The 12,909-nt window shown below is 38.7% G+C and overlaps 1 protein-coding gene across 1 annotated transcript; it reads right to left on the bottom strand.

Annotated features, from left to right (window-relative positions):
• Nucleotides 1-434: 434 nt before the first annotated feature.
• On the bottom strand, nt 435-10,934 carry LOC103706508 (probable E3 ubiquitin ligase SUD1). The gene is made up of 9 exons (XM_039128191.1): nt 10,554-10,934; nt 7,893-8,588; nt 5,159-5,937; nt 4,848-5,060; nt 4,349-4,723; nt 2,275-2,432; nt 1,997-2,160; nt 1,738-1,884; nt 435-1,480 (listed from the first exon to the last, which is right to left on the bottom strand). The coding sequence occupies exons 1-9, from the start codon at nt 10,839-10,841 to the stop codon at nt 956-958; spliced, it is 3,345 nt and encodes a 1,114-aa protein (XP_038984119.1). The 5' UTR covers nt 10,842-10,934; the 3' UTR covers nt 435-955.
• Nucleotides 10,935-12,909: the final 1,975 nt, after the last annotated feature.

Raw genomic sequence — 12,909 nt, 5'->3', positions numbered from 1 at the left:
TTTACTTTAGTGCATATATTCGTGTGTTTTATTTTTAATTAGTCAAAAGTTTTTAAAACACCCAATTCACCCCCCTCTTGGGTGACCATCTCTGGGCAACATTTTCCTTTTTTTTTTTTTTTTGACCGTGATCGCCCTTATCGTCTTCTCACTTGTGAAATGCCACTAGAAGGTATCTTACCCTTAATTACCAACCCTCTTATTGTCATTTACGCTGCATCACACCACATCTCTTAGAGTTAAATCCCAGGCTATGTGGATTTAGAATCATGTCCTCAATATATACCGCACGCTTGCATGTCACGCCAATGACCGAGGGAGTCATCAAACCAGCATACCATCAGCCACATGCTGCTAACCTTGCACGCACAAGTGCCGTGAAGCCCACAACCGTCAACATCTGCTCGAGAAAATAAACTTGGGAGCGTTTTCCATACTATAACATCATCTAATTTTCTCCATAAAATTTATATATGATTATCAAAGACTCACTACATGTAACCTGGCATGCAACTGTCGTGCATCGCCAACAGCTCCTTGACCGATTTGGGACGCGCTGCATTCACCATCTTAGAAATATTATGGCGTTACATTTACAGAGCTGAACTCCTTCACATAGCTCATATGAAGTGTTTTTAACAGCACACACCGGAATCCTTCCCTACTAAAACCATTTACGCTCGCGTGGTGAGAACTCAGTTCCACCAAGCCTCTCATTACACCACAAAAGTCCACGAATGCTTTGGTGGTGCAGCACCCTATTCACAATTACAGACAGCACTTCAATCTACCCACAAGGAGGAAATCCCTAATGCGGTTCACTTCACAATTCCAGGAATTCTCAAACAGGGAACATCCGGCGTCTTCCCCTCCATCGTGGCATTGTATCTTAAGTGCAATAACAAATTCAAATAGCAGCAGCAGCAGCAGCAAAATTCTCTGGGTAATCTTCCAGCTATATGGCCAGCCTCTGTTGGTGGTTAGGATGCTGATTAGGATGTCTCTGCCTAAGCCCATCTGCTTCTTGTTCACGCTGCATCACACCAGCATCAGCTGGGTTCATGTCTTGGTTACGCGGACTGATGATCTCTGACTCGCTGTTCTCCACCTTTTCCTCCCCAAAGTTATGCAACCTTCGGCCTATCAGATAGCGGTCATCCCTTATGGCATTGTGGAGGTTAGTGAACCAAACATGGAACCGCCTGGCGCAGAAGCACATCACACTGACAAGGAGGCAGCCCAGCCATGCAAACCGGTACACAGCAGAGTTAACCATTAATGGGTAGCCAAAGAGAGGGAAGATGCCCTTTGCAAACACATAAGGCACACAGAGTGCAGTCAGCAGCTTTGACACAATTGGGATCACAATCTCACGCAGGACCCAAAGCCCTCTCAGCCGGGAGAACCCATCGTCTCGCACCCTCTCAAACTTTCTGCGCCATCTTTCATCCACCAATGGTGCCATATGATCCAACATAACCTACAACAACACAGAGCACACTCAAATATGCTAAAAATGCTGGAGGAACACCAACTCTCTGCCCAATTGATTTATGGTGAAAATAAAATTGTTCAAATATCAATTGTGACTTTAAACCCCTCACCCCCACCAAAAAAATTTAAAAAAAAAAAGAAAAGAAAAAAAAGGTCCAGAATATGATAAATCTATAAAACTTGAAGCTGCTGGTACATTGAGCAAACTCAATAAATAGATAAAAGAGATAGTAGTAGTAGTACCAGTCTAGTCCATATCTTAAGAAATATCAGCCCCAGAGCCCAATCCTGGTATAGGAGGAAAACTGGGCTTTCATCCACAGGCACCCTCATCGGCACAATCACCAGAAGCTCAAAAAGGAGACCAATCAGCACAGGGATAACAAAAATCTGAAAACAATGACATATGGATAATTGAAAGGAAAAAAAAGGAAAGAAAAGAGAAGAAAATTTGAAACAGTTCTAAAGAGAAGGCCACACCCAGCATACAGAAATTACTTACCCATATAGACAGAAGGGCAGAACTCTTGAGAACAATTGCACACCACTTCAAAATCTGTGATACCAGAACGTGTGCTCTCCGGGTTTTAATGTATTCAATTGAATATCTGGCTCCAGCTACGACAGCCCAGATGATGTAACACCCAATACTGAATGCAAATAAATCTGACAAAATAAGTAATGAACATGTCAAGTAATGAACATGTTGATTCCCCATGATCAAAAAGGTATTGATAGGTTGACCAATGATAAAGTATTGCTTTGGTATTTTCTTATTACCATTGCACTTGATACCATGAGTAATTGGGAGGCGAGGGATGGCATTAAACAGTGTGCGCCCAAGTGAAATAGGTACAACAATCATTGCTGAATTAAAGAGCAGAAGAGTCATCCATGCTAACACCAGCAATAACACAATACGGAGTACAAAACCATACCTGCCGAGCATTGAATAAACAATTGTCATATCAGAAGATAATGCTCTAAAATTAGTGTTTTCCCCAAGACAACTGAAGTAATAAACCAATAAAAGATGCAAAAACCTACAGAAGATAGACACAAGAACCAGGAGATAAAACACCTCCAGTAGGCAAAAATAATAGTCAACTTCTCCCAGTATCTTGCATTCAATTATCTACTTCAACCAAAACATAATTCTGATTTAACCCAGTTTAATTGTGCTTTAATTGTTGAAATTGGTCACAACAAGTCTCTTTCATAATTAAGTTCCTCATATAACTGGTCAATTCAACACTTCTGGTTTCATGAACATGAAAAGAAACTATCACTACTCTTTAAAACAATATCGATAGTATCCTCTAGGACGTCTACAACATATATAACTTTCCAGGGTCCCCCCTCAACTACCAGAGAAAAAAAATGCCTACGCAGCTTTCCAACTGCAAAGCTCGATAAGATCTTTAAACAATTCAAATAATCTAAATGGGAATTTCCAGATGCCCCATAAAAAAGCTCAATGCCATAGAAATTGCAGCAACTCCAAGAAAATCAATAATAACACATGTCAAAATAAACATGTTAATAAAAATCTCAAAAAGTTCTGTAGGAATGCAGTTTCCATTCCTAACAAAAATTTCATGTGCTATCCTCTGCTAAAGTTCAAAAAACAAGGACCCAAGCAGACAACAAGTAGGATCTTGTAGCATGTTCCAGATCATTCTTCTGGTGGTTAAGCGCATCCTTGGAGCAATTTATGAACAATATAACACTTATTATTCTCTCCTCAGGTTGGAAACCACTCCCAAGCAAGGGGGAAGGATGCCAAAAACTCGATTTTGTTATGAAAAACAGTCATCATCCATAATTATATAAATCTGGTGAAGCATATTACGTGGCAAAGCCTCATATGATGACAAAAAGGCATCCTCCACGGGACAATTGGAAAGTTGATGTGTGTGTGTGCGCAGTGTGTGCGCGCACACACACACACACTATCTCTTAGAATGAGAAAACGGAGACAGAATGGCTTATGCAAGAAACACCTTGTTGAATTTTGACTAAGATGAGGGTATTTTCTGCACACACCCTAAAAAATGATGAAGAGAAAACATATTACTAGTGATACAGGAAATTCTGTCACGTATATGCTTATTATGTCTCCTTAAAAGGGAAAAAAAGTCCATCAATGTCTAATCATAAATGAGTATGGTATCATACATATTTTTGTTTGCTGTCCAGTTGTCTCTTCCTTTGGATGAGTATTTGATGTATATAACAGGGGTTCCATATTTTGTAGGTTAAACTCTACCAAAAGTGTTGTACCCTTTGATATTTCTTTTCAATCATCCTCTCATACCCACAACCTGATGCTTCAATATCCCTCCAAAATAAGAATCTTCTAATTTAGATGCACATACACATGTAAACACACAAGGGTAGTTTTTAATGTTTCCAAGGCATAAGGATTTTAATTGTTCATTTGTTCCCTGCACCTCACACATGATGAGCTAATCAACTTCATATGATCCACCACTCATCAAGCTCTGAATATTTGAAAATGCATGTAGACTATAGACCAAAATTCAAGTTGTTTTTTGGCAGTTCACAGCCATAGATCTAAACAAACCTTTTGTTTTATTGTATAAAAACCTTTCACTTAATGATCATTGAATATACAGGTAGGTGTATTATTTTATTATATTATATTATTTAACACCTGATACAACTTAGGTGTATTAGTTTCCACTCTAGCTTAATGTTCTTGTTTTCTATACATGGACCCCCTACTACAAGTGTCTACTCATTGAATGTGAGTGATGCAAGAGTGCATATATTTATCATGTCTTCATGTGTGTGTAAACATATGTATTTCAAACTGTCTAAAAGTGCTTACTCAGAATCTGCCTGATCATCTACATCAGAATCTTCAGCAACATCAGCATTTCCAATAGGATGACCTCTCCTGTTATGATCATCAACAGCAATTAATGGCACCAAAGGCAGGTCAGGCTGGCCAGCTCCACCTTGATTTGCATCATGCATCCTGTCTCGTCTTGCTAGTTCTGCATTCCCAATTTCCTGCCCAGAATTTTCCACAGGTCTGGGTAGTAAGAAATCAGTTAAGCCAAGAGCCCAGCCGACTGCCATAAACCAATGACGCAAAAGGGATTTAATCGTCGCTCGTGGCTTGAAATGCTCAATCGCAAATGGAATGCAGATTTGGAACAGAAGCACATCCGCAGGTATCTCCGTAAAAGGGTCAAAAACACTACACGTGTAAAAAGAATGCTAACAGATTACAAAAAAAGGATTTATAGTACAAAATACAAATCAAAAAAGAAACAAGCAAAAGAAAGTTCCCACTCTATTGAATAAATAAATTAACAACTCACGTGATGTCCAATGGAAACATGGAAGGTGCTAATCGCATAGCAAGTTTGACAGGTAAAAAGACTAGCATCACAATCAAGCTTCCATAAACAGCAACAGACAGCAAAACTCGTCGGGCATGTTTATGCACAGGGTCATCAATTAGATCACGAAATGGATTATAATTTGGATCTGCTGGGTCCCGTAGAAAATATAGAACTCCATTTCGCAATACCTATCAAAAGAAGAATACTGATAAGAATTTTTTTTCTGGATTGGGTGATGGGTTGGGGGGGAGAAAATGAAAGACAGAGCATCAAAAACTAAATCATACCCTCGAAGAAGGCTGACAAAAATGCTTATTTGGAGCATGTAAACAATTCCAACAAGCCAATGCATTGAACAACTTGATAATGGGGACATAGAAAAGAACTTGACCCTTTGAGAAATTGTTGCACCCAGCATCCTTAAAGTACATACATCAAGCCACCACCCACACATCAACGGAAAGACTCCAAGTTCAATCACCAGAAGAAAAGCGACCTTAACCATAGTCATCAGATGCCTCATTGCTCCCACAAACTGTCTGAAAAGAGATGGGATTGCCTCTGCTATTGTAGCCATCCCATAAAACCTCCCCATAATCAAACGCTCGCCCCTAGTGTATCGAATCAAAGTGAGGAGACCAAGATAGAAGAATACCATAGAAAATATGAACATATACCCAACTGCAAGTGTAGTGACATCTGAAAGGCGTGAATAGCCAAGAAATGTTCCTTTAAATAGATCTGATGCAACATGTGTTCTAAGACTATTAGAGACTTCATCTAATACAGTTGCATTCAATTTCAATGATCCTGCAACTGCCTCCACCATGTGACCAAGAACACCCTCATTATCGCTTTCAGCCGACAAGTTCTTTACAGCAGTAAGTGCATTCTTGAAGGTAGTGTTAGCCAATGAAAGGGCTGATTCTGTAAGAGGCATGACTTTTGCTAACATTGGACTAGATGCAGATGAAAAGAACCATGACAGATAGTAGAGTACTATCCTTCCTAATGAAAAGGGTACAAAAACTACAACACCCAGGAATATTGCATTGCTTGCCAATACCTGGCAAAAAAAGACCATTATTCAGAATAATCTACTAGTAAATTAACACAAAGTAATATGATAAAGCATTAGCTTAAAAATACAAGCTAGACATTTCACAAGGCACAGGTAATAATGATCAAACACCTGTAGGCAATTAGGTAAGTGCAAAGTGGGAAGTTTCATGAACCACTACAGTGTTAATTTGAGAAGAATACAAAGTCAAAGATCAGAATGAATCAGTACAAATAATAAAGAATCTGCACATAAAATGCTATGGCAGAAGGGAATTTTTTTTCCTCATTGTTGTGCATCTAGATTCTTCTAGCGGCAAACAATACCAGGATCATACACAGAAATTAGACAACAACAAATTAGAGGTCTAAAATCAGGCACTTGAAATTGCATAACCATGAATTCTAGTACGAGACTAAATGCAATAGGAATTTTTTTTCATCATTATCATCATTAATAAAGTTGATCATGAAGTTAGAAAGAGACTATAATTTTAAAAATGTAGGCCTATAATTTTGAAAAGCAATCAATTCGCATATAACTAGGGCAAACAGTACATTCAGCTCAGATCTGCCAAACTGACTTGTACAAGCATAAACCAAGCCTGAACTCGAATTGAAAAATAAAAAATAATAAAAATAAGCTATGAAAGAAAAAACAGGGCCAATTTTCTTGCAAAGAAATTGTTGAAAGCAGAGCTGATCATGGGCCGGGCTTGGACACATAAATGGTCAAATTTTAAATAGGCCTGGCCCGTAGCACGATTAAAAATGAATAGAGTGTAGGCCTAAGGCCTAGCCCGTGATCAGATTCAGTTGAAAGGTCCATTGAACAAAAAGGTGAAGGATGAAGATACACAAAATCAGAGAAGTGCCTCCGACTGCAGGAAGAATAAAACAGCAATTCAACCCATAATACTGCATGCCTCAAACTTTGGGCAATATTCCTTGGCTAACCATGAATATAGGTGAGGTAAAGATGGCATGCCAATGTGTAATAGGTAAAAAATGATGCACTGCAGGAAGCTTTGGATTTGAAGTAATTAAGTAGAAAGTGGTAGAGAACCAATTAAGATGGTATAAAGATGGTATAGGCATGTGAAACAAGGAAGTGAGCAGACCCTCATTAGAGGAGCAGTCATATTTGTTTTAAAAAGTCAGGTTTGAGGGAAAAAAAGAAAGATAGAAAAACTAAAGTGAACGCAACTAAAAGCTATGAAAAAGGACTCCTAAGAGCTCATAGTGATGCCAAATGCAGGACTGATGAAAAGAATTCAAACACTGATATGGTAAACAACTTGCAAAGGTGTAAGCAGAGGCATCAACAACAATCTACGTAACATAGTAGAGTTGTTCACAAAATGACTACTTCCACCCAAATTTAGAGCCATAGCCATTGCAACAACTGAAGTAAATAACTAAACAAATGATCGAAATATTAATTTTAGTTTTTAAGAAACTTCAATGATATATAGAAATTATGGGCACCTAGAATGTGTGCACAACAAGTTGCTCATCCATAAAGGCAACCACTTGATCGCAAAATACACTATCATGAATTTAACTAATTCCTAATTGTCCTTGTTCAAACAAGTTAGCTAGATGCTCCCCCACATATGTAACACTAAGCATAAAACCATACTAATTAGATATAAGATAATCATAAACTAACATCCTCTTTATGTCATAAGATAGATGTGAAACTGCACGACCAACTAGTCCCATGTTGCATCACCATGAACCGATCCCTGTAACAAGTAATGGCTTTGAGCATAAACGACCAACACAACAAACAAAAGCCATTTTTTCGTAGAGAACAGAATCGTCTTCAGAAACAAACTAAAATATAAACAGCCAACTAATGATGGAAGGAAAGAACAATAACATCGATTAGTCTCCTTCAATAAAGAAAAGCTAAACATGTAACACAGATCAGAAGCATAAAAACATCAATGCACTTACGGTTATAGCATTTTCAACCAAATGGAATACAGGCCCTTGCATGCCAACAAGCTCATCAAACGGTACATCTTCTGCACCATCTGCATCATCCAGTCCATCAAACATCTGTTCAACATGTGCTTCAAGACGAGCAGCTTGCATTTCCAAACGTGCAGCAACATTTTCTGCATTTCTTCTTATAATTTGACCTGCCCCAGCGATTCCTTGGGCCCCACCTGCATCTTCAGCATTCCCATCACCAGCATGGATCCTGTTAGCAGGGCCAGGAAGTCTTCTCACAGCACGAGCACCATGCCTTTCATGACCTTCATCATCCCTCTCAGCATCATGTCCTCCAAGTTCACGTAGGTGTCTAAAATAATCCCTTAATGAGGTTGCCCCAAGAAATATAAACACGATGCTAGCAGAAAGTAGGAACCCATGTAAGCAATCAGTTAGAATCAAAGGTGCAGATATGTGACTCAGAAACAGCCTTTGAGCTTCACCAAGACTCTTCACAAATGTCAAGCGCCATATCCAGAAAGTAATAAAAGGTATTATAAGGAGCCAAACAGAAAGAACAAAAGCAAGCCGGAGGAAAAATTGGAGGACATGACATGCTTTCATTGCCATCCCAACCACAAACTCCTGGAAGGGAAGTCTTGCAGGAGCATTCTCAGCATAAACAGGGGAGAAAGAAAATGTGTGTTTGCACACCTGCATAGCATACCAAATGCATTAAGAAGAGGTCATAACTAACTAATAGGCACATTAAACATGTTGAAGCATAAGCAGAGTGAGAGAGCGACCATGCAAACCACGAAAAAGAATTTATGCACCCTGAAATAGCACATGAAATCTTCAAAAGGCAAGACAAATGACAAATCTATATAACAGCATCAAAGAGGTTGATACATGTGCAAGTACTACAGGGAACATGTTGGCTGACACATTATATCTTCTACTATTATAATTGGAACTCATGGGATTCGACTCCATCCCTAAGTTTGGTTCAATACGTGGTATTTTTACAAAGTCGAAAGTGGAGCTCATCAAGAGTGCGCAACTTCACAACAGAGCCATGACATAAGCATCCATAACTCTGTCATGAATGACGATTCATCATGCCAAAATATCTTCCTGTAAGATTCCACTTCTCATGTGTTGCTCGGCCTGGAGTCTAAAAACACAGAAAATTTTTACCTCCATTATCTTGTTGGATTTTGTTCTCTTTTCCTCCTCTATCACCAGTTTCATGGTTTTGTACATTTATCCTCACATTCCACATATTGCACATGTAAAATGTTAGTGCTTCACTCAAAACAAAATAGAGGCTGTGATAGCTGCAGTTTGTCATTTAAGGTGGCAAAGAAGATCGTTCAGTGAAGATTCTCTTTCTTTTTAAATGTTTAAGTGCATGAATAAGAAGCTAGTCAAGAGGCAAATCTATGATTTGAACTAGCTCTAATGCGAGCAATCATTTGCAGAGCCAAATATACAATAAAAAATAGAGGACAAATGAATCCTATGCAAGGTCTGACAAGATTGATGTTGTTAGTCTATATAAATACTATCACTTAGTTTAAGAAATCAGCAACTTGAGCTTAAAAATATATCAATATCAACCTTGCAAGTACAGCCTGGTATAAAACATTATCCTACTAGTTACTCTTTTTCAAATGAGAAATCATCTCTTTAGATTGGAATGATAGAGTTTTCTCCTGGATTTTGGTTTACGAGGTAACATCTACCAAAAGAATATACATCATCTCTAGTATTGTGAGACAGAACTGACTAAAATAATGGTCTTCTCTCAAATAAATGTGTTTGATCTCAGTTTGCAGCAAAATTTTCCTAATTGGAAGTTATTCCTCAAGAATGCTGCAGATCACCAGTGGGGCTCCAATTGGAAACCTCAGCATATGGTTCAGCAATTCATGAACTGCAAGAGGCTAGATATGATCAACTGTCATCCTAGCATACCTTAAAAGACAGTATGCTACATCAACATGATGAGAGAAGACAACACATGCATAACAAGTGACAATGCAAACAAAGCGTTATAAGTATGTTTTACAAGTGTGTCGTCTCATCAAAAATTCAACACATCACATCCATCATCATCGAGTATCATTAAGTTTTTATTAGTTTGACATGAAAAGGACTCGTACATTTAGAGCATGCAAAAATTTATGCTTGGCTGTCAAATTCCCTATGCATAAAAAGGACCTACACTCCAATTTTTCAAAGCCAAGTTGACTTGCACGTATCCCTGTTGAGTCTTTTTGCAACACAATTTAAGAAATTATTTATTTAAAAAAAGGGAATCCGAACTACATATGGATTGGTCTATGGAACAGGTGGAAGATTAATTAGCTACAAAGATGAACGATCAATAATGCAAATAGATTACTATCCCAAGAATATTCGCGGTATAGAGGACCTTTCAACAGACCAAATTTCCAGATCAAGAACAGCAAAAACCTTAAAGAATTTCACACGATCCACATCACGACCTCCAAACACGATTCCTCAAAGGCGCGCTATAAAAATCAACCCAACATCCAACGAAGGATAAAGAAAAGCAATCACAAACCCTAATTACACCACCAGATTAAAAAGATCAAAGGAAACCCTAACACCAGACAGAGGGATCGATCGAGACGACAAAAGAGGGGGTACCTCGCACTGGCGAGCGTTGCTGTGGTTGAGCCACTGGAGGAGGCAGTCCTGGTGGACGTATTTGATGCTGCCGCTGCAGGCGCAGGGGTAGCGGAGAGGGTTCTCGGCGTCGCCAGGGTTGCGGCAGATCCGGCACACGTCGCCCTCGTCCTCCTCCTCGTCGTCGTAGCGTGAACCGGCGGGGCTCACCGACGGCGACGGCGACGCCTGCTGGGGCAACGAGGAGGGGCCCGCCCCGTCGGCGGGCGGAGGGATGACGGGGTGGTGCTCGGCGGAGATCTCCTCCATCGGGCGCGAAGCGCGGGCGGGCCCTCCGCTGATCGCTCTCTCTCTCTTTCTTGGTTCCTTCTTTCCAATATGGAGGCGAGGAGAGGGGGTCAAAGCGGGGAAGGATATACATATATATACCAAAACGCGGCCAAGGGCGCGGGGTTAAAGAGAAAGGGGAAAGGAGAGGGGGACAGGGGGTTGGTTATCAACGGAGAGAGATCGGGGAGCGATGAGATTGGATGGTGGTTATCGCGTAACAATGGATCCGGTAGAGACCAGCCGCCCAAATGGCTGGGATATTTCGGTCTTCTGATTCATTTACTTCTTTTGTTTTTTTGGTAAAAAATTATTTACTTCTTTACCATGGGTTTAAGCTAGCTTTTCTGAATGTCGGTTAGTCGGGTGCCGCCTTCCGTGGTTGTCCTTTCTGGAGGACGGTTGGTGGACCGGTGGAGACATTAGCCGCCTTAATAGATGGATGGGGTCAAGTCATCTCGCATGTTCGTGCAGGAGAGGGGAAATGGGAATAGGCTATCTATATGCCTATATCCGGCCCTTTATATAATTATAAAAATTATAAACGTTAGATGCAAAATTTGAAGGGTGCATTTGATTTGTGATTAAAAACGGAATAAAATGGATTGAAATAGAAATTGGAATTACCATGTTTCCAATATCTTAGTTTGTGATTGAAATCGAAATCAGAATTAAAATGATATTTAAATGCTAGAAAAATGTCTATATTAGGTTTTAAAAATTAAGATATTTAACATTTTCTTCTAAAATCAAAATAGGAATAGGATTCCTCTACACCAAACGGATAGAATATAAATTACTCATTTTTATTCTTATTCCAGAGCCCAAAACCTTCTAATCAAACATGCTTGAAATAAGTGGATCGGTCTAAATCTAGATCTAAGATTTTTAGATACTTGCAATCGAGGGAGATGACCACTAAGCTAATACTTAGATTTCGTTTAAAAAATCTAAAAAAAAAAGCTGGACAATATATATGGTGAAACTTTTTTGTTTTTAAAAATATTTATAAAATCTTTAAAACTTTTGGAAGTGAAGATTTATTGCTCTTAGCAGGGATAGTTGAGGTTTTGGAAAATTGTTATCTTCCACAATAATCTCCATGTCGAAGTTTATTGATTAGTAGAGAAATAAAAATATAAAGTTATTACATAAGCTAAATAATTTTGAAAATTTTCAAACAAAAGATTTTATCGCTTTTATGTACCACTACCATTTTTATTGTGCTTGACTCTACCATTCTCGTTTGGTTCGCGGGAAGTATTTTCCCTCCTAGGAATATGATTCCTGGGAATCAGATTCCTAGGAAGAGGATATCTAGGAAAGTACTTTTGACATGTTTGGTTAACCATGGGAAAGTGACTAATTTCCAAAGTGCTTATGTTTGGTTGACCATCCACTTTCCTAGGAAAGTTATGTATAATTTCTATTATGCCCTTAATAAAAATTAGATCTTTAATGCCTCTTTAATGCTTCTTTAATGCTGAAGGGTCTTTTTGGGAAAAAATAAAAAAAGAGTGATTCCCACCTCATGGGAAAGTAACTTTCCCATGTTTCTCATGGGAAAGACTTTCCCATGAAATGTGGGAATCATATTCCCATGGGAATACAACTTTCCCATCTCTTTCCTTTGAAAACTCCAACCAAACAAGAGGCATTTCATTACTTTCCCGTTGACCACACTTTTCCCCCTCGTTTTCCTGCGAACCAAACGAGCCCTAAGCTTCACTTTTGTCATTTCTATCATCACTACCACCACTGCAATATAGCTGTCATTCTACCACCATTAGACTCGCCAGCACAAATAAAGAGCCGCCGCCACTATTGCAAGTTGATTTTTTTTTTAAAATTTTATATTTATAAAATTAAAATAGCTGATTGTACAAAGAATGTTTATTGCCTTTACAAATCTAAAAGAATAAGCTAATATTTTATTTTCTTAAAAAATGGAAAAGAAAGTCAGATGTCAAAATGTAACCTAAACAAGTGGAAACCAATTATTTATATTTTTTAAAATATTATTTTTAGTTTTGAATAAAAGATTACTTAA

Source organism: Phoenix dactylifera, chromosome 7 (genome assembly GCF_009389715.1).
Source record: "Phoenix dactylifera cultivar Barhee BC4 chromosome 7, palm_55x_up_171113_PBpolish2nd_filt_p, whole genome shotgun sequence".
Taxonomy (NCBI): domain Eukaryota; kingdom Viridiplantae; phylum Streptophyta; class Magnoliopsida; order Arecales; family Arecaceae; genus Phoenix; species Phoenix dactylifera.
Note: the sequence above shows the minus strand (reverse complement) of the source record. Positions and strands in the feature narration are given on the sequence as shown.

What these genes read in the sequence shown, in the direction of transcription:
- LOC103706508 (XM_039128191.1), bottom strand. Translation starts at nt 10,841, where the DNA reads ATGGAGGAGATCTCCGCCGAGCACCACCCCGTCATCCCTCCGCCCGCC. An exon ending in TTTGTCAGCCTTCTTCGAGG is followed by an intron (nt 5,061 to 5,158) that starts GTATGATTTAGT and finishes CTTCTTTTGATA; the next exon opens with GGTATTGCGAAATGGAGTTC. An exon ending in CTGCCCTTCTGTCTATATGG is followed by an intron (nt 1,885 to 1,996) that starts GTAAGTAATTTC and finishes CATTGTTTTCAG; the next exon opens with ATTTTTGTTATCCCTGTGCT.